Below are 21,905 nucleotides of genomic sequence, written 5' to 3'. Positions count from 1 at the left end.
AGAGTGTTAGCCTTGAACACAGAGAGGCTAAAGGACAGCGCCCACACCCCAGTACTACCAAAAAAAAAAAAATTAAGTGATTTAAAAAAGAAAACCGAACCTTTTGTGATGTACAAATAAAGGGCATCTTGAAAAGAAAGCCAACTACTAGTGCCAGAATTAAAGAAGTTGAGAAGAGCTACCATTTCTGGACATGATTTTAGGTCTGGAGAATACTGAGGACCAGAACCGTGCTACATGAAATCCCAACTACAAAGTTAGGAACTAAGTACTATTATTGACACTGTTAATGGAACTGAGGCACAGAAAAAAATGTGAAAACAACAAATAAAATCCATGATATACAAACTTACAAGCCATTATGTTGGAAATGAACTTTACAACTGGGGCAGGGGGTGGGAGAGGGCAGTCAGGGAGAGGGAAAACAGGAGAAAAATGTGAGAAGGGGGTAACAACGTTCAACAATAATTGTACTTATATAACTATAACCCCTCTGTACATCACCTTAATAATAAATTTTTTTAAATAATAAATTTAGGGGCTGGGAAGGTGGCTCAGTGATAGAGCGCTTGCCTTGCATGCCTGAGGCCTGGGTTCGATTCCTCAGCACCACATAAGCAAAAAGAAAAAAGCCGGAAGTGGCACTGTGGCTCAAGTGGTAGAGCGCTAGCCTTGAGCTAAAGATCTGAGGGATAGTGCCCAGGCCCAGAGTTCAGGCCCCACGACCGGACCCCCCCCCCAAAAAAATAATAAATTTAAAAAAGAAATAAAAATAAAAAGCGACAAGCCAAGTCCAAGATATGCAAACTTCTAAATCCAAAAGAAAGAGTAACACAAACAGTTCCAAGGAAGTCAGGATGAAGACGAGTGTGTGCATGTGGTATCCAGAGTCGTTTTGAGGTCTGACTAATCATACAGCTATAATTTTTTTTAAAGAAATGATGTCTTTAAATGTTCATTGAATTGACTAGAATTATCCCAACTCCTCATTGTTTTGATTTGGATTTGATGAGGCTGCAGTTGGTGGCAGCACATCATCCCTAACTATTGCTCTGTTTGTACAGACAAGATTCCCCATTGCTGCCATGCCCAACACGCTCACAATCCATCCATGCCACCATGCATCTTTGGGCATACCCTACCCTCAACTCCTTCCTTCTTGCCAATACTTTCCCCTCTAGCTCTGTTTCTTATCTAGTTCTACCTTTCACAGCCCCTTACCACATGAGTTCTGATTTTTCATTTCAGTAATCATAGAAGACATCGTTCCTCTCAGAGTCAATAGTCATTAAGACTGAAGTTGGTAGGTGGGCACTATTGCCTCCCACCTGTAATCCTAACTACTCAGGAGGCTGAGATCTGAGGATAATGGTTTGAAGCCAGGCCAAGCAGGAAAGTCTGAGACTCTTATCTCCAATTTATTACCCCCCAAAAGCTGGAAGTAGAGGCATGGCTGAGGTATTAGAGCACTAGTCTTAAGCAAAAAAGCTCAGGGACAGTGCCCAGGCCCTGTGTTCAAGCTCCAGGACTGGCGCATGAGCACATGTACACAGTCAGAGACAGAGACACAGAGACAGACACAGAGACACACACACACACATACATGACTGTAGTGGGAAGTCAGCTGGATTCCATTCCACGTTTTACCACCTAATAGCTCTATTAAAAGAGCAAGTTTCTTAATTTAAGCAATTGACCTAATCTGTTTCACTTTTTCAAACTGTGAAAAGGAGCTCATAAAAGCATTTTCTGAAAGGGGAAGTATTTATTGTGAGAATTAATGAGTGGAGAAAGACAAGGTTCTTAGAATGATGTCTAGCATTTAGTACCTACTCAATAACTAGTAACAATTTATTGTTTTTTTTCTCTCTGAACAACTGATAAACTTACTCTGAAAGATTTCTTATCTAAGATTGACTGCCTTTGTTTAACACCTAGGAATTAACTTCTCTGAATAGCAGGTCCAAACTGGCATCTTGTTGGCAGCTGAAGTTAATGTTTATGTTTGACAGTAAGGATTCAACAGAGGTTATCTACCATCTTCATCCTCATCTTCATCATCTCTATTAGTTCATATTACCAAATTCCTTATCTACTCTTCTCAGGCTCTTTCTACTACAGCTGCCATCACCATGGTACACAAGGCTTACTCTCTTGTCAGCTGAGACACTGAGCCCAGGTCCTTAACTCAACAAGCCAGAATCCATGTTATAGGTCTAAGTAATTACTATGTACAAACTAAAGCCTGGAATATCTTCACAAAGCTCCTAGAAGGAAGAAGTCCCCATTGTTGCTACTACAACTCCATCAGCAGATAGGTTCATGTATGTTAGAATGCTAACACTCAAAACATGTTCCTGTCAAACCTGAAGATTTTAATTTTATGGTATCATCTAGTCCAGATTATGTGTTTATAGAGCACCTTTTCCTAGAGTTACTGCATCTATCAAACTTATCTTCTCTATCATACCACAGTGTCTTCCTCATTTCATCCGTAAGGGAGATTCTAAAGTATTATATTTAGTGAATACTGAACAAGGAGAAGGTCTGACTTGATTCACTGCATAGAGCAATGTCTTCCTCATTTCATCTGTAAGGGAGATTCTAAAGTATTATATTTAGTGAATACTGAACAAGGAGAAGGTCTGACTTGATTCACTGCATAGAGGGCAAGCAAGAGTTTAAGGGTAGAGAGCTCAACTTCTTTCAATTACACACTTTTGTATTTTAGCTCATTGGCTTCTATCTGCTCCCTACCTTTAAGATACAGAATTAACTGCAGTTGTCTAAACAAGAATTATTAGTTAGAAGATTCACAAATGTATGTCTTTACATTGAGAAACAAAGCAATATAGCATCCTGATTTTTTTAAATTGCCATGCCTTTATTGACATTTGTAGTAGAGTACAAGTTCCTAAAGGGCACAACTTCCATTTGGCTTCTAGGAAAACAATATCTGGTTAAAAAAAAAAAGTCAGCCAATCAATCAATCAAATCACTCTGGAACTAAAAAGTAGGGAACAGTAGTAGATCCTTTAAAATAACTAAAAATGTCTTTTTCATTTCTACCCACAAATAATTTTAGAAACAGCCCTGGATGCATGTCATTATTCTAAAGTTTGGATGCATGTCATTATTCTAAAGTTTGCTCCCAGTGGCACCTACAGTTTTAACTTTTGGCTGACAGAAATCTTATTAAGGTTTTGCAACAGAACTCTTCATGGATATGTTAAAGGGACCATCACCAAGGTGTAAGATTCCTAATCACTCTGCTGCCTAGTCAAGCAAATCATCATTCTGTTAAAAAAAAAAGTGACATGGTTTTATGGTTGACAAATCAATAATTCAAAACTCTTCCTCACTCCATGAAATATGTTTTTGATGATTAACTGGTAATAGTCTAGAAGTTTAAAAAAATCACTTTGTATGAGAACACTGAAAGAAACTGCTTAGATTTTCAGACTTTATAGAGTGTCAAAGCTATTAATTCAGCAAAGTAACACACTCACAATTATATTTTCAATTCTCAGCCAAAAATCATAATTATATTTATTCTAATAAGAAAATTACTCATAAGAATAGCTATGTACATGTGACAGTAATCTTGATATATGGTTAAATTAAAAATCAGTATAAAAATCATTTCATAAAGTTTTAAAATTGGAGTAGATAAATTGAGATGTTAACCATGTTCTGCCAAACCACCTATGAGAGAGAGCATATTTTTTTTCAAGTGTGGAGTTTGGGGGAGGGGTTTATGTGTGAGAGGGACAAAAAATATGACAAAATGTTAATAATTGGTGGATCTAGCTAAAACATATAGTAATCACTACATAATCCTCACAACATTTCTAAATTTTAAAAATCCAACTACAATAAGTAACTGCAGTAAGTAAACACATGAATTTTTAAATTCACAGCAACTATTTGTAGTTGCTGGTGAAATTTGAATTTTACCTTTCTTTTCTTCAACATTTGTAACTCTCCTTACTGTAAGTAGCAATTATTTTGTTAATCAAACATCACCAACAGTTTTAAAGGCAGAATTTTCTCTTCACCCCATTAACGAGCTTGATTTTCTCACTAGCAACTTGATGCAATTTAATTTTTTTTCAAGAGCGTTACAAAGCCACACTTATCTAAGAAACAGCTCTGAGGCGGCCACCCATTTTCTGCTTTACCTTGTTCTCTCCTACAGAAGTGGAACACAGTAAATGAGGATAAATTGTCTCTTTAAGCACCTTTCCATCAGCAGGGTATATGCTTTTTGAAAGCCCACTGCATTAGAAAAATAAAAAAGGCAAGTTTAGAAGTTTGGAGTTTCCCTCCTCCCTCTTTCCACTTTCAAAAGCCGAATGGTACCATTCAAGTTTCTAAATTCTGGTTAGAAATTGTTGGGTTAATAATTACAAGTGACTTTTTGAAAACCCAGCACCAGCTGTACAAGTTATACATGGTTAATCTCATTCCTCCGTCCCCTGCTGCTCCACACAAAAGCTGAAGCCCACCAAGCCCAGACTAAATCTTCTAGTGCCAAAGTTGTTTTGTTCTGGTTTTTGATCATGGGCAGCATGCAGGGATTTTTCCATAATAAACCTCCCAAAGTTCATTTTCTACCTGAGTATTTTGTATGCTGCTCCCATCTGAGCCCACCTGTTCAGCAGCTGATAGATGTAACTGTGACCATCCTCCATCCAGATGAGGACCCTGTGAGCCGCGAGCACCTCTCCACCAGCAAAAAACTGTCCATTTCCACCCACTTCCGTCCACAGGAGAGAAAAGTCACAATAATCATAGACCTAGAACACAGCATTGATGCTCATTAACAAATCCTTTTACAATATAATCCTCCAGTGAGATGAAAATAGAATGTAGGCTAATCAAGATTATTTAGGTAAGAGTAACTATGTGGCAATAATCTAACTTGGTGGTCTCATTGTTAGACTGTGCTTATTAAATGTAAAAACTCAAAATCCCAAATTGTTAGCTATTTTTCTTTTTTTAATTTTATTTTCCTCATGTGTAGTCCAAGTTTGTCATTTGAAAATTTGTTATGCATATAAAATACTTGTATAGCAGAAGTCCTTTCTTAGAACATATACTTTAAATCTTTGTTAATACTTTTGCTCAGTCATTTATATGAAAAATTTAAGGAAAAGAAAGTGCCATCCTGTGACGGCAAGTTAGCTCTTAGTTTATTCTTGGAGACATCAGTGAATATATTTACTGGAAAGAATATATTCCAAAGAAACACTGTACAGATACAAAAAGGAAAAAAGATAAAAACATCTAAAAATAAAGGTCAATGTATTTTAGTCAAAAGTATTCATTTTCTGATACTACAGTATCAGAAAATAGTTTTTGAAAATACTTTGAGAGACAAATGCTATTACTTTTGATGGCTTGTTACTGATAAAATTAGAATATACTAATGTATATATGAAATCTCTTGGGGAGCAAAATGGCTATATATGCGAAGTTGGACACTGGTTAATCAGGCATAAAACACAAGTCATTCTATGTTTTAATGATATTATCATAAACAGCTTCATAAATTAAATTTACTGTTATTTTAGAATACCTTCCAACACTTAGAAAATACCACCAACAGAAGTCTCTCTGTGTATGTGCAAAATCGTATGCTCTGGCAGTTCAACGATTCCAGAAACTTGGATTCTTTTTCATAGACATCTTGCTTCTCCTGTAGAAAGAAAGAAAACACATTAGTACTAATTCCAGGAAGTTTACATAGAACCACCAGATTACCTGTTCTATATGCCTGCTGTAGATCACACCATTATAAAATGCAAAGTACCCCAGTTTCTTTGGAGTGTTTTGAACTAACATGCTACTTTGAAGCAGCAGCTCTGAGTAGGAAATCCTAGTAGAATTCAAGGACTTATTTATATATAATCATTCTGGGGAAGGGTAATGCAGAAATGTTGAAGATATAATCATTATGTTACAGACATGGAAAAAAGGTCAAACAAAATATGTAAAATATTTATAAACCTGGAGTGTCTTAATGATAATTTTTTAAAAGAAGAAACACAAGAGAAGACAGAACAGATACAAATAATAATATGATCTCAGTAAGTTTCTAATGATGTTGGGTGAAGTATTTCTTGAACTCACTATCTGGGTTCCTCATCAAAGAAAGAGCTCAGCTGGCTACCAGTGGCTCATGCCTGGAATCCTAGCTACTCAGGAGGCTGAGATCTGAGGATAGTGGTTCAAAGCCAGCCTGGGCAAAAAAGTCCATGAGACTCTTATCTCCAGTTAACCACCAGAAAACTGGAAGTGGTGCTCTGGTTCATGTGGTAGAGCACTAGCCTTGAGCTGAAGAGCTGAGGGACAGTGCCCAGGCCCAGAGTTCAAGACCCACAACCGACCAAAAAAAAGAGCTCTATCAAGAACCACTTGGAATAGCCTGAATAATTCTGTAACCAACACAAATACTGTATTTGCGCTCTTGTCTATTCCTTTGATTTGTAGCCTAATGCCAGGAAGTGTGTGAGTATGTGAATATACTGTATGCTCAGGGCCTGTGATTTTACCCCCATTGTTATCTTCCTGAAATCACTTATATACCCCTAGAAAAGAGAGGGTCTTCTCTTACTAGAACACAGACATTCTGCTATAAATTTGTAAAATAAAAAATGTACTGTGTTTGTGTGTGTAGATAAAATCATTTGTATATGTGTGGAGAAAAGGTTGGAAGGACACAATCCAACTCCACATCCTCCCTCATTCTCTGGGAAGAGTGAGGGGAAAATAGATAGAGGTATTTATATACTTCCACATCATTTGAACTTTTAAACATGAACATGATTATATGTTCATAATCTTATAATTTAAAACATTTCAATAAATATTCTTGAAATGGGAAAAAACAGTTTCCAGCTAACCAACCTGAATGCTGTTGATAGATGAGGAGAGATCCCAAACCTTGAGTTCACCTGTTACTGACACCACAAGAAGAGAATCTTCTGTAAAAACAACAGAGATCACACATGAGGTAACTATTGCCATAACTTGCTAGTGTAAACTGTTTCATTTGAGGATGATGCAGGTCTGCATAATACACAACTTTGGATTTTTTTGTCTTTGCTTTCTTCTTGGCAAGTATAAGCACTCTACCATTTGGTGTCACCTTCTCTAGTCCTTTTGTTCTTTGCTTTTCAATTATGGTTAGGTCTTTTGCCCAGGCAGATCTTGGACCTTCATTCTCCTACTTCCACATCCCAAGGTAGTCCCAACCAGAACTATATACAACCACATTGGGCTTCTTTTTAAGATGAGGTCTTGCTAACCTTATTACCTAGGCTGGCCTCAAACCACAATCCTAACATCGCTACCTGCTGAGTACCTGAGATTACTCAATACCACCAAATCTGGTAGACTTTGGGTGTGTTTTCTTTTTTTAAATTAACATTTCAATCTTATACCAATTTTGCTTTGAAATCTCAATATACAGAGAATAGAGAATATATAGAGAATAAACTTAAAAGAAGAACTATGATAGCTATTATATATTGGTAGTATTAACCCTCCAAAGTAAGAAAGGAGCTACTCCCACTTTCCTCTGGCATCAGTCACTACAGAAACTGTTTTCACATGACTTTATCCAAAAAAATACATCAAGCCCAAAGCTTCAAGAGTCCTGCTATTTCAGGCAAAGACTTGTCTGATGATCTTACAAATACTAAGAAGAGCTGGGAAATGGAAGCATAGATTCTCCTCCTTTTACTATTACCTTGAATTCTCATGGAGTGAACAATGCACATACATTTGATCCAATCAGGAGACTGGGATGTGAAAGTGTGAATAACTGACAAAGTTTTGGCATCCATAACAAGAATGTCTTGGTATTCTCCACAGCACAGAAGCCAGCCTTCCCCTGTCATCCGGAATGAGCAATGGTAATACTATGCAAATAAAATTCAAAGTAAAAATTAATATTCATGAAAATTAACATAACCTTTAGCTGTGTTGAGGACTAATCTGAAGTTTTAGTTTTAGCTCTGTTCTAATAAATTGGATGGCAACTAAAACTTTTAAGTTTACACTCATGCAATGTAGATTTTACATTTCAGGTTTACTTGTATTTCATCATTTTTCTGCAGAAAGGGAGATCTTATAAAAAGAGACATCATCCCAAATTATGGAAAGTTCACAGGTATATTATTTCTATAGAGTTAAACATCAACACAAAACCCTGGTTCTTTACTCCAGCAATACTGCTACATGGAGATATGAAAGAAAAACTGAAAAGTTTTGGTGCCAAATATAAGTTTCTGAAATCGCTTCTTATAAAGATCAAGTAGTAAATTCTACCTTTAATGAGCTCTCTGTTGGTGCAGGGTTTTAGCCACCAAAAAATTTAAAAGTTTGTTGAGTGTTGAAGAGCAACACTAAAAAGCAACACTAAAAAGCAGTGTATAAAATATAAAAAGACACTGTCAACAACAATGGAATCATGCAACTACTTTCTATGTGCTTGAAATGTATCCTCTACTACCTTCCATGTCCTTGAAATTTATCCTGTAAAGGCCAAATCCTGCTTTGAACATTGGGAAGTAGACTAGAAATAAAGCTCATGATAGAATATTTGCCTAGCAAGTGTGAGTTCCTGGGTTCAAATCCCAGAACTTAATACAAAAAAGCACTAATTATTGAGAAAGTATTATAAAGATTGTTTCACCTCTTGTTCTCTGTTCATAAATAAATAAATTGGAAATTAAAAACCTATCCAAATGGGTGCTGGTAGCTCACACACCTGAAATTGTTACCTACTCAGGAGGCTAAGATTGAGGAGAGACTCTTCTCTCCAATTAACAAACAAAAAGCCAGATGTGGAAATAAGACTCCAGTGGTAGAGTGCTAGCCTTGTGTAGAAAAAGCCAAGCAAGAGCAACAGGTCCTGAGTTCAAGTTCCAGTACTGGTACAAACAATACCAGCAACAAAGAATACCAAAAGAATATGTCTAAAATTGAAACTGAATGGGGGGAAAGTTTATGCTTTATAAAATAGCATTATCATTAAAGCCAAGTATGTATGTGTTTTTGTGTGGTTTTTGTCTGTAAGGGAAATGAATGAAATGGCCATTCAAAAGGTTAAGATTTTTAAAAAATGAAAGAATCAGTAAAAAAAAAATCAAGTAGTATCTTTGAGAAACAATGCAAAAGTAGCAGGTAATTACTGATTTTTTTTTTACTCTCAAGAAGAAAAAAATTCAAGAAAATAATATTCCCCAAAGCTATTTCTTTCAGTGTTCACAAAGCAGCTGTTGTGTATCAGTTGCAGTATCCAGAAATATTCTGCAGGAAATGGGTATACTTACACAGACTTCAGTGTGCCTGTAAGGAAGTGTGGCCTTCTCCACGCACTGTCCATTGCTGACATTCCAGACACACATCTCTCTAGAAGAGATAGTTCTGTATTATTTGCTGTCATTTCCACTCAATTGGCTAGAATAATTTTTTGTGCCACCAAGTTTTTCTTGAGCATTGCACTTACATGCAACCTGATCGTTTATATGGCTTTTTGTTACAGATTACTGGGCAAGAAAATGTTGTGGTCATTAGCAGGGTTGACATACCGTATGTGTATCTTTTTGTTTGGGTAATTATACCCTGCCAGCAGCCTGCAAATCTGACTTTAGGGCCACCCTGGCCTACAAGAAATTGTAAGGATACAGAGATCACTGCCCATGACAGTGACAGTACAACAATCTTTCCATGGAAACTGCATCCTCTTTAAAATGAACTTAAACTACATATTTTGAAAAGCACAATGCATCAAGTTGTGCCATCTTCCAGAGTAAGGTATTATTTTTTAAGCAAACAGCGCCACCTAGAGGCTACATTCAGTCTCTCACTGATGCCGGTCTTTCTTTTTTTTAATTTACTATCTTTAAGTAGTTGTACAAGGGAGGTGCCATTTAACAGAACAGTTTATGAATACAATGCATCTTAATCAATGTCACCCTGGTCAATCAACATTCTCACCCTTTTTTGACCCACTGCACCCCCTTTCTTAATTTTGTTGTTTCTACAATTAATTCTTTTTTTTTTTTTTTTTTTGGTCATGGGGCTTGAACCCTGGGCTGTCCTTCAGCTTTTCAGTTCAAGGCGAGGGCTCTACTACTTGAGCCACAGCGCCACTTCTGGCTTTCTGAGTGATTTATTGGGAATAAGTTTCATGGCCTTTCCTGTCCCAGCTGGCTTTGAACCACGATCCTCAGATCTCAGCCTCCTGAGTAGCTAGGATTACAGGCGTGAGCCACTGGCGCCCGGCTACTTTTTTTTTTTTTTTTTTTTTTGGGTCCGGTCATGGGCCCTGAACTCGGGCCTGGGCGCTGTTCCTCAGCTCTTCAGCTCAAAGCTAGTGCTCTACCACTTGAGCCACAGTGCCAATTCCAGCTTTTTTCTTTTTTGCTTATGTGGTACTGAGGAATCGAACCCAAGGCCTCATGCATGCAAAGCAAGCACTCTACCACTGAGCCACCTTCCCAGCCCCTCGGCTACAATTCTTGACTGTACTCTCCCCTCTTCATTTCTTCACTTCTGACTTGAAATCATCTTGTCACTTTAATATTTAGAAACACCCCCCCCCCATCATTTTGAAAAATTCTTATTTGGTGCTTAAATGATGTGGTCTAATAAATGCAGTTACAAAATACACCAATGGATGGATATTTAAAATTTATAGAATTTGGCTCACAAATATTAGAATGGCTGTTTCAGAGTTGTTTGGCACAGCTTTTCATTTTCACAGTTGTAACACATAAACAACAATGTCCATAGAAAAAACATCAAAGGTTTCATAGCTTTATAAGGGATATGAAGTATTACAAAGCAAATGAATGCCTGCCATGCTTGGTGGTGCACACTTGTAATTTCAGCATTTGGGGGCAGAGGCAGGAGGATCATGAGTTTGAGGCCAGCCTGGGCTACATAGTGAAGGAATCCTGACCAAAAAAAAAGCCAACAACAAAAGCAAAAGATGGTCACTACTAATGATAAATAACATTTTTAGTGGTTTGCAGCTTTCTCAGTTTTCTACCCAATGTTCTAAAACAACAGTACTTAAGTTTGAATGACTTTGTTCCTAGTTTTCCACTTGTCCTTAGCAGTATTTGGAGGTATTTGTAGATGTCCCAACTAGGAACACACTACTGGCATCTAGTGGAGAGAGACCAGAAAAGATGCTAAACCTTCTATAACAGGTCCCTCTCAATAAAGGAAATGTACAGGCCAAAGTATCGCTGGTACTGAGATTAAGAAACATGTTCTATAGGGAAGGAAAATATTTCATTTCCACTCTCTATTTATGTTGTTTTATTTCTGAAAGAATTTGAAGTAACCTGGAAATGGCAGGTAGCTCCATAAAACAGGAGGGAACATTTGTGTCTGAACTCTGGCTCTGCCATCTTCCACATGCTTCAGAGCAGGAATCAATATCTCAGCATGTGTGGGAAAGCTGTAGGCCAGTGTTAAAGATGAACATAGTAGGATATTTCACTTCAGATTTAGCCCATGTTCAATCTCTCTAAATACAACCTACTATTGCTTTGTTATAAACCAAGGGAAGATAACCAGGTACCTCTGTGATATCAATGGTCTCAATAAATAAACTTGTTTATGCAAGTAGGATATTTGGCTCTTCAGTGTTCTATTGGTTTTCAAAATTCAGAGGCATACAAATGTGTATGTATACACACATATATAATATCTGTTTGGGGCATAAACAAAAGCAGTTCCTCTTGTTTCAACCAGCAACACCATCTTTCATTGACAAATACATGTTGAAGCAATTCCACATTTCCTTAGTATAATTTTGCAAGTAACTCCAACAGATTGTGGTTAATCTGCCAATGAGCTTCTTCCTGCAGCTAAGTCCTACCTCACCATAGCACACTAATTTAGATGGAACTTCACCCAAATCACTGTGTATCTTCCTTTCCTTTCTCTCTCTCAGCATCCCACTCACAATAGCAGCAAGCTATTGCAGGAACAACTGTTGAATTGTTTCATAAAACTGTTGAATTGTTTCATAAAACTATGAAGAATTTGCCTAGAAGTCAAAGGGGGTTGCTCATGATTAAAGACAAATAGGATTTTCCCTTTCCAATTCTATATTAGGCATTTGTCATTGTTCTTTGCATAGCATAGGGACCAGAAGTCCCGAAACACATATTGGGATGTTATCATTCCTGCTACCCAGCAAAAAATGAGTATCACATTCATAGCCACAAAACTGACTATATTGAGATCAAGAGACAAGATTTAACGATTCATTTTTATTATACATAAAAGGAACAGGTTAAAGGACGATTCTGATCAAGAAGCACTGGGCACTTAGATGGTCATGTTAAATTACAATCCTCTTGTACAAGTTTTTGAAGTTCAGAAAAAAATGAGATGAAAGTGAAATAAACCCCAAGACAGGGACACAAGTGGTTTCTTTCTTGCTATTGTTTTTAATGTACTTACAATGCACTATGTGATTCTCTTGTTTCTTTTGTTTTTCCCCCACAATATAGCCCCTGTTTTCACCGTATCTGATTCTGGTGTCCTGAATCTTATATATACATTTTATAATTTGGGGAGGGGAAGGGATATAACAAAATGCTTAAATAAGGATACAGGTTGACCCATTGTAACAATGAGATGTACAAGACACTATGTTGAAAACTAACTTCACAATTTGGGGGTGGGAGGAAGGAGTTGGGGAGGTGGGAAGGGAAGAGATGGTAGGGGAAAATCAAAGGAGGAGGTAACAATGCTTGATAGGAAATGTACTCATTACCCTACTCATCTAACTGTAACCCCTCTGTACAGTATTTTTACAACAAAAATATATATGCAAATAAAAAAATGAAAAAGAGGTGCAGGCTATAAAGTTTTTTTCAGCCCTGAAGTTGTATCCATTGTAATTTTTTTAAAGGGAAGGAAATAGAGGAGGAGATAAGTTCCTCACATCATACTTACCCATTTTCAGCAGCGCTGACCACATAGGGCTGTTTAGAAAAGTCCCTTGCTCTTGCCAAGCATGTGACTGGAGCCGAATGACCAAATATGAGTTCTTTACCTGAAATCTGAAAATGATGAGAACAAGCTATTATACAACCTTAGACTATGTAAAAATTTTTAAAACACGTGACACTATGCATTCTGATTAACAAACCCTTTTTTAACTGTCAAAGTGATGTGCAGAGGAGTTATAGTTACATAATTAAGGTAATAAGTACATTTCTTGTCAAACTTGTTACGCCTTCCCTCATTTTTCTCCTACTTTCCCTCCCCTCACTCCCCCACTCCCAAGTTATACAGATCATTTCCAACATATTGTGTATATTGCTGTGGTATTGGTTTCCCCCCGCTTGTCCTTTGTCTCACCATTCTGTTGTTTCCCTTCCCCTTCCCTAATTCAAATAAACATATATACAATACCAGGGTACTAAAATCAAATACAGTGACAACAGAAGCTATACCATAGAGGGAAGAACATATAAAAGAATAAAAAAAACACACATTATATTAAAAACAACACCAATAAAGAAAGACCTCTTATGTCCATGTCTTAGAGTTCATTTCACTTAGTATCATCTTATATGGTCATATGCACATAACTATTGAGCTATTCTGTTCATCTGCCAAGAGTATCCTAGACATATACTAATTATTGCAAATAAGGGATACCATAGGACCTATGTTTCTTTGGGCCAGGCTAACTTCACTTAATATGATTTTTTTCCAAGTCTTTCCAATGCCTTACAAATGATGCAGTGCCATTCTTTCTGATGGATGCATATAATTTAGATAGATAGATAGATAGATAGATAGATAGATTACATTTTCCTGATCCATTAATCTACTGAGAGCATCTGGGTTGATTCCATATCTTAACTATGGTGAATAATGCGGTGATAAATATAGTTGTGCTGGTAGCTTTAGTATGGTCTTGTTTGTGATCATTTGGGTAACTGCCCAGAAGTGGAATTGCTGGGTCATAGGGGAGCTCTTCTGAGGAACCTCCGTACTGCTTGCCAGAGTGGCTGAACAAGTTTACACTCCCAACATATACTGTGATCAAATAGGATTCATTTCACGGATGCAAAGCTGGTTCAATATAAGCAAATCAATTAATGTAATTCATCACTTCAACAAGAGCAAGTATAAGAACAAACCCTTTTCATAGTATGCCTTTGTAGTACACAAGTTTCAGAAAACCAATATGTGGTATGTTAAAATCTACCAAATAGTACATTTCTAGGTGAAAGAGTTATGCTGTTTGTGCTCTACACATTTTGTGTGTTCTGGCCTACCACAAGCACCCACATGAACTATCAGACCTATTTTACGACATCCAGGTTTTGCACACAAAGTAACTCCCAAATGATGGTGGCACATGAAAATATATACTTTATGTTGGGCGCATCCCACCTGTGATCCCAGCACTCAGGAGCAGGAGGACTGTAAATTTGAGGTCAGCCTGGGCTATGTAGTGAGACCTTATGTCAAGAACAAAACAAAAATCTGTGCAGATTTCATAAGGGTGTGAAGCAGATTATTTGTGTGTGAATACTTATAATACACATATATGTATGCATAAATGATCACTAGGACACCAGATCATTCTATTTTTAATTTTTGACAAATCTCCATTCTGTTTTCCCAAATTGCTATATCAATTTAAATTCCTACCATGGGTAAGATCCAGATGGGCCAATGGTTACACAAAGATAATTTCTCTTATATTATTTTATGAAGCTATCAAGAAAGATCAGAATACTTTGATTGTCAATTTCTATCCCATATAGTGACCTACATATTATTAGGCAGCTACTCCAGCCAGAAAATAATACAGTTTAACAATAAAAAAAAATTAACAAGACATCTGAAGCCATAAAAGAATAGGATATGAACATCCAATGGCTCACATCTGTAATCCTAGTTACTTAGGAGACTGAGACTTGAGGATCTCAATTCAAAGCTAGCCTGTGCAGGAAAAGCAAAGCTAAGGGGCCAGGTGCAAGTGGCTCAGGCCTGTAATCCTGTCTATTCAGGAGGCTGAAAGCTGAGGACTGTGGTTTGAAGCCAGCCCTGACAGGAAAGTCCATAAGACTCTTATATACAATTAGCCAACAAAAAGCCAGAAGTAGAGCTGTGGCTCACATGGTACAGTGCCAGCATTGGGAAAAAAAAAAAAACTAAAGGACAATGCCCAGGCCTTTAATTCAAGCCTCAGTATAGGCACACAAAAAAAGTTGAAACTACAATAGAAAAAAATTACCGATATATATAGCCACCCATTTTCAAACTACAACTGTTTCCATAATACTCATTCTTTCTTTCAATGATGTTCTTAAACATTGAATAGAGCTGGTCTGCTATGCAGCTCTTGGCAATCTTGTAGTAGAACTATTCAGTGGTAAAGGATGTTAATTAATTACACTATAAAATAGAATTACAATTAATTGTTAATTTAGGTTTTAAAGTGACAGACTTTAAAGGCTAAAAATAGTCTTTGATCTTTAAAAGGGTTCTTAATGAGAGCAGTATACTTTAAGTACATCATTAGTTAAAATGTTTAAATTGGTTGTAGAGGCTGCTAGAGTTAAGCAACTATCTATCCCAATATGTTAAATGTTTATGACTTAGGACAAAGACAATTAATTGCTAATTGATGGGCTGAATCCTAGGTGAGGTCAGGTTGGGGAATAGGAAGACAATAGTAAATTGGAGTTAGAGCATTTTGACGTGCTCTGAAAAAAAAAAGTCATAGGAAAGCAAAGACTGAAAGAAAAGCAAGAAGGCTAAACCAGCAGAAATACCCAGATAATTAAGATATTACTCATTTGCTTAATAGTGGGTTTTCAGGAGTACCCTCTGTTTCGATTAATGAGCCATAATTTTTAGAACTATACTTACATGTCTGTAAGTTCACTTACTTAAACATATAATTCAGGATATAAAATAGTAAAACTCAGCAAAGCGTAAAGGATGATAACACTTAGCTGATAGCTAAGATTAGCCATATCCATAATTTTCAAATATGATCTTGATCTATCATATAATACTTGACTTTCTGTAAATTCCTAAGTAAAACCCATTAATTAATTAATGAGCATCTAGAAGAATCACACATACTTTCCTCAATCACTGCAGACAGAAAAGGCCAGGAGTATGATGTCTGCTTCAAGACTAGTAAGTTTCAACTAACCTTTAGTTCAGGTGAGAGATTCCACAGACAGAGCTGACCCTCTTGACTTCCAGTCACAATCGTTTGCTGGTCCTCGGTGATCATGATAGCTGTGATGCTGTGGGGAGGGGCCTTCTTTCCCCAGAGGGCCACAGCCTGCATGGAAGTCCGCATGTTGCATGAATCTTGGATACACTGGGAAGGGGAAAAGAGTCCTCAGTCCTCCTCTTGTCATTGTTCTTATGGTTAAAGAGATTGATCATTTTACAAAGTAGATTTTTAAAGTATTATCTTTAAGCAGCTTCACCAACAAGGTGTCATTTAACAAAGCAGTTTATGAATACAATGTATCATGATCAGTGTTACCCCTTTCAATTTCAACATTCTCACCCCACTTTGACCCATCCCTTCCCTAACTTTTCTTAATTTTGTGATACATAAAATGAATTTGACTGCATCCTTCCCCTCACTCGCCTTCACTCATCTACCCATTTCCACTTGGCCTATCGACCCTCTTGCATGTACCTATTTTTTTCTGAAGGCCTGTCTTTTTATTACTAATTGCTCAGTGTTTTTTTATTGTGTGTGTGAAAATACTGTACAGAGGGGTTAAAATTACATGGGCAAGGTAATGAGTACATTTCAAGCATTGTTGCCTCCTCATTTGTTTCTGCTTCCCATCCTTTCCCATCTCCACCCCCTCACCCCCCTGTCCCCCCTCCCCCCGCCAAAGTTGTAAAGTTCCTTTTTTGACATAACGTCTTGGCATGTACCTATTTTCTGATGCTGATTTTGTTGGGCTTTGACCTAGTCTTGCTAAAAAAATTATACTATATGTTCTCTCCATAAAGTCTATTAAACTTTGGGTAATTCATGTGTAAACCACTTGCATATCACCCAGTGTTTACACTTATAGATTTAGAGGTATATTCTATCCACTACAAATGAGGGAAACTATGTCATCTTTTTTCTCTGGGTCTGGCTTACTTCACTTAATATAATTTTTTCACCATCAAGTACTGAATGTAGTTAATGTAAAGTAAAATGATCATGCCCAGTGCTAATCCATGAGAGAAAAAAGGATGTCTTTGCTATTTTTTCAGTATTGGGTTGAATACAGAGCCTTGAGCCTGCTAGATAAGCACTTTACAAGCACTGAGCTACATTCAAGCTCTCCTATCAATTCTTGATCACTGACATCAGTGAACCATAGAGAAAGTCTTCCCTCCACACCCAGCTGTTACTGTAGTTTTATCCTAAGCTGGTCCAGAGCACATCCAGGCTATGTAAGAGAATAGAGCTGTCTACAGCCTCCTCTCTGACAAAAATGTTCTTTCATCCAGAGATCATGAAATACTTGAAACTTGCTACGTAAAAAAAACCCCTTTTAGAAAAAGTGTTTGCTGGTCTTCAAAGGTTTGTGTTTAAATAGTTGTCACAATTTTTTTTACCATATTCATATTCTAGGTATACTATAATATTTTTATTTAACCTATGTTTGTCTCTGATATCCTCTGAGCAATCATGTTCATGAAATCACTACTTTTGTGAGTTTCAGAGACTGAATACAAAAAAATGGTTGCCTGTGTACCATCTAGTGATGTGCTACATTTTTGTGAGACACAATTAAGTATTTTCCTGAAGTAGGCATTCTTTACACAAATGTAAATAATTAGGAGATGTAGTTTAGTAGGATATGTTCATTCCATAGGGGGTGAAGCTTAAGGAAAATAGGGTAAATTAATACTCAATGTACATATGTGAAAATGGAACTAGTTAATTTGAAGGGATGGGTGGGGTTGGGAGAAATTGAAAGTGATGGGAAAGATGACAGTGATCAATATGTATTGTACTCACAAACTGACATATTGAAACACTTTTGTAGAACTACTTGAAGATAATTTGAAACAGTAAATAGTAACAAAAGAAAAAAATGTCAAAAACAGAAGAAAGGAAGAAGCTTACGAAGTCAGCTTTCCACATTTACTTTTAGACATGAAGAAAATGAAATTACTGCTTGGCAGGATTTCTAGTACTGAATCATCAGAAAGTAAATAGCAAAGAGAATTTTTTAACTGGTATATGGTATTTAAAGTGCTTAACTGCATCTATCTACATATGCCTGGATACATATATAAACTAGTATACACTAACACTATAAATACTGATTCAGTACAGACTGTTTGTGAGTCACTAATTTTTTTGTATGTAGTTCTATAGTTTGGAATTCAGTATAGTCTCTTTATGCAGTCTTGGCTGGCTTTGAACTCATGATCCTCCTACTTCACAACCCTCTCAGTGCTGTAGCTACAGGCATGCATCACCATGCTAGCAATGTGACTCTACTAATCTTCTGCTCAAGCACCAGGAAACAACCTATGCACCATGAAACCCAGGTTTCTGCATGAGATGCTCCGAGTTCTGTAATTCTGAATAACAGCTATATGCACAGTAAACACATTGCTAAGCTAATCAGACAGTTCTAGGTTTAATAATATAATTTGAGCTTAGACCTTTCTGTTCCATACACAGAGAAATATTGCATTACATATGTACTCATATTTTGGTTCATTTCCAAAATTTCAAGTCAGTTGAGCAAATACGGAGTAAAATCTGAGAGAAATCTGAAAGCCAGTAAGTACAATGAGCACTAGAGATGGGTCCTTCTGCAGTTTGGGGACTAGGAATGTGAGTGTTCCTCTACATAAGAACAAGAGGAGAGGGCTTTCTGTGGTAACTTTGCTCAGTGAAGGGAAAACCAGAACAAGTACACTAGTATCAAAGAAAATAGAGAGGCTTACTTCCAAATCTCCAAAGAAAAAATGTGGCAAGCTTAAATTACAATGGGCATGGAATTAAAATATATCATTAAATACACAGACATAATGAAAACCATGAGTGAAAACAAAAGCAATGTAAAAAAATTCCTCCTGGATCAATGATATTACAGCAAAGTTTATCAAAAATACTACAGATACATTAGAATGTATACAATGTTAAGTTAAAAAGAGACCACAACAAGTGTTAAGGAAAACACATCGGAAACAGAACAAGTACACTGATGATGGGAATGTACAATGAAAGCCAGTTTCGTAGGTTTGTACATATTTACTACATGACCAGTCAATCCACTCATAGATCTTGTCCAAAAGTGGACAAGACACTTCTGTTTATAGGAAGACTGCTACATGTGCAGCTGTACTCACAATAACTAAAAACTGGAAATAACCCAAATGTCATTTAATAGGTAACTAGATAAACCAATGTGGTATGTCCACATAATGGGGTACGATTCCACAATAAAAAGATTCATATAACATGAACCTGAAGACATTTAAGTGAAAAGTGTAACTAAAGAAGAAAATAATTCTCACTGTATACATTTCATACAATGATTCTCATTGTGTAAAAGTTTAGAAAATTCAAATTATTCCAGCAGGTAAGTGATTGCTTGAATAGCAAAAGAATTGGCAAAGGCAAGGTAATGTTGTCAGGTGGTAAATAAGCTTATGATTTTAACTGTGGTCACTGTATGAGATCACAAATATATCAAATGTTACACTTTAAATACCTGCATGTATGCATACAAGTTTTCTGTACTTCAGTAAACTTCAGGGTTTTTTGTGAGACCCTCCACAACCAAGGACTTCTATAGAAACAAATAACTCCAATAGTAAAGAAACTCACAACCAAAAATTGTAAAATAGCCAGGTGCAAGTGAGTCACACTTGTAATCCAAGCTATGCTCGAGGCTGAGATCTGGGGATTATGGTTTGAAGCCAGCCTGTGCAACAAAGTCCATGTGAAAAAGGGATAGTGCCAAGGCCATGAGTGTGAGTGTAAGTGTGTGTGTGTTTATTTTTCCCAAATAGTAATGAACCATGAGCAAGAAGAGAGACTAGCACCCTGGGAAAAATGACAATCCAGCTCAAAGGAGGTAGAGTTAGAAGTTTGAGTCATCCCAGGGATAAAATTAGCAAGATCCTATAAAGAACAAGTCAACTGTGATGGCTCATGCTTGTAGTCCCAATTATTTGGGAGGTATAAATGAAGGATTGTGATCTGAGGCCAGTCCCAGCAACAGTGTGACACCCAATCTAAAGAACCATACCCTCAGCCATGTTTCAAATGGTAGAGTACCACTTAGCCAGTGCAAGTCTGAGCCAAGCCTTTCAGAGGTAACTTTGCCCAAAGAAGAGAAAACCATCAAAAGTATACCTAATACAATCAAATTAGAAAACAAAACACACAAAAGCAAAAGCCACAAAAAATCAAAACCTCACCAGATTTCATCCTGAACAATTACAATTGCCCAGCACAGTAAAAAACATTCCTAGAATTAAAACACTTAGTCCTAGGGTTCATTTTAACATGTAAGGTCCCAAAGATAGTAAATCATAAAGTGAGAATCCTCTCACCAGCCATGCTGACATCTCAGTAGTTTAGGAGGAATAAATTTAAATATATATATATATATATATATATATATACACACACACACACACACACACACACACACACACACACACACAATCATAGAATTATCACTATACCTATGATGGTATTTTTAATGTTATCATGTATATAGCGATCATATTACAAATTTCCCCAATTCTAGAATTTAGAACAAATATACCCTCAGGATCATTATTCTTGTAAGAAACCTTGAGAAACGGGGTCTTGTTAACTCTTAAGACCATTTCTGATTACAAAATTCTGAGACTAATGAATCACACAGTGAAAATAAAGAATGAAAGTGGATGCTGGTGGTTCATGCCTAGAATACCAAGGTCTCAAGAACCTGAGACCTAAAGAATAGCAATTCAAAGCCAGCACAGACAGAGAAGTTCCCAGTTAGTCTCTATCTAGCCAGCTTGAAGCAGGATTAGATATATGGCTCAAGAGATAAAGCACCAGCCCAGCAGGCAAGAGGCCAAGTTCATATGCAAGCATTGCCTTCAAAATAACATCTCAGGTGGGGGGGAGAGGGGGGAGGCTGGGAAGGGATGTGAAGGGTAAACAAAGGAGAAGGCTGCAATGCTTGGTAAGAAATGTATGCATTATCCTGCCCATGTAATTGTAACCCCTCTGTACAATATGTTCACAAATAAAATAAAATTAAAAAAAACAAAAACAAAATAACATCTCAGAAGACACTTTCATCAGATTCTCTCTTTGTATCATTATTTGCAGTCAAATTTAAGAGAGTAACTCCAGGAAGTTAGTGTTCTGCCAGCAACAGATGAGACAGAAAAATCTGTGTATTCTGATATCCCTTATAATTCTCCAGAAATCTCCAATTAAAAAAAACCTAAAAAGAAAAAAAATGGAATTGTAGCATCTCAAATTAGGTGAAATCATAGTGGCAAAGGAGAGTGAAATTTCTATCTTATTTCAGATAATTATATGTCTAGACAAGTTTCTAAACTTTTATAAAGGGATTACAAACATGTATTTCATAGCCCTCAGTTTATAATTATTCTACCTCACATTCTACCACCTGAATGACATTTTGCAATGTCTGATGTGTATCCTTCAAAAATCTAGGTTATTTACATGAAATTTAAAGTAAATACTTCTGTTGCAGAAGAAAAAAAGGACACCAAAAAATAAGAGATCCAGAAATAAGATGCCAATGACTTACAACTGTAATACTAGCTTCTCAGGAGACTGAAACCTAGAGGATCATGGTTTG

At 36.7% G+C, this 21,905-nt stretch overlaps 1 protein-coding gene across 2 annotated transcripts in view; it reads right to left on the bottom strand.

The window, feature by feature from the left end:
• The window catches only part of Wdr72 (WD repeat domain 72), a 181,341-nt gene that overhangs the window by 134,946 nt on the left and 24,490 nt on the right, over nucleotides 1-21,905 (bottom strand). Inside the window, exons 3-10 of one of the 2 annotated variants that reach the window (XM_069995375.1) lie at nucleotides 16,232-16,405; nucleotides 12,997-13,103; nucleotides 9,345-9,423; nucleotides 7,757-7,928; nucleotides 6,913-6,989; nucleotides 5,582-5,701; nucleotides 4,618-4,799; nucleotides 4,182-4,278 (exon numbers count right to left, since the gene is read on the bottom strand). In XM_069995375.1, coding sequence (XP_069851476.1) covers nucleotides 4,182-4,278; nucleotides 4,618-4,799; nucleotides 5,582-5,701; nucleotides 6,913-6,989; nucleotides 7,757-7,928; nucleotides 9,345-9,423; nucleotides 12,997-13,103; nucleotides 16,232-16,384 — 987 coding nt within the window. In that variant the 5' untranslated portion in view covers nucleotides 16,385-16,405. The remainder of the gene's footprint in view (nucleotides 1-4,181; nucleotides 4,279-4,617; nucleotides 4,800-5,581; nucleotides 5,702-6,912; nucleotides 6,990-7,756; nucleotides 7,929-9,344; nucleotides 9,424-12,996; nucleotides 13,104-16,231; nucleotides 16,406-21,905) is intronic. The other variant, XM_069995376.1, reaches the window with a different exon arrangement.

This window comes from Dipodomys merriami, unplaced genomic scaffold (genome assembly GCF_024711535.1).
Source record: "Dipodomys merriami isolate MVZ:Mamm:240054 unplaced genomic scaffold, mDipMer1.0.p SCAF_48, whole genome shotgun sequence".
In the NCBI taxonomy this organism is placed as follows: domain Eukaryota; kingdom Metazoa; phylum Chordata; class Mammalia; order Rodentia; family Heteromyidae; genus Dipodomys; species Dipodomys merriami.
This window is presented reverse-complemented; position numbering and strand designations above follow the sequence as displayed.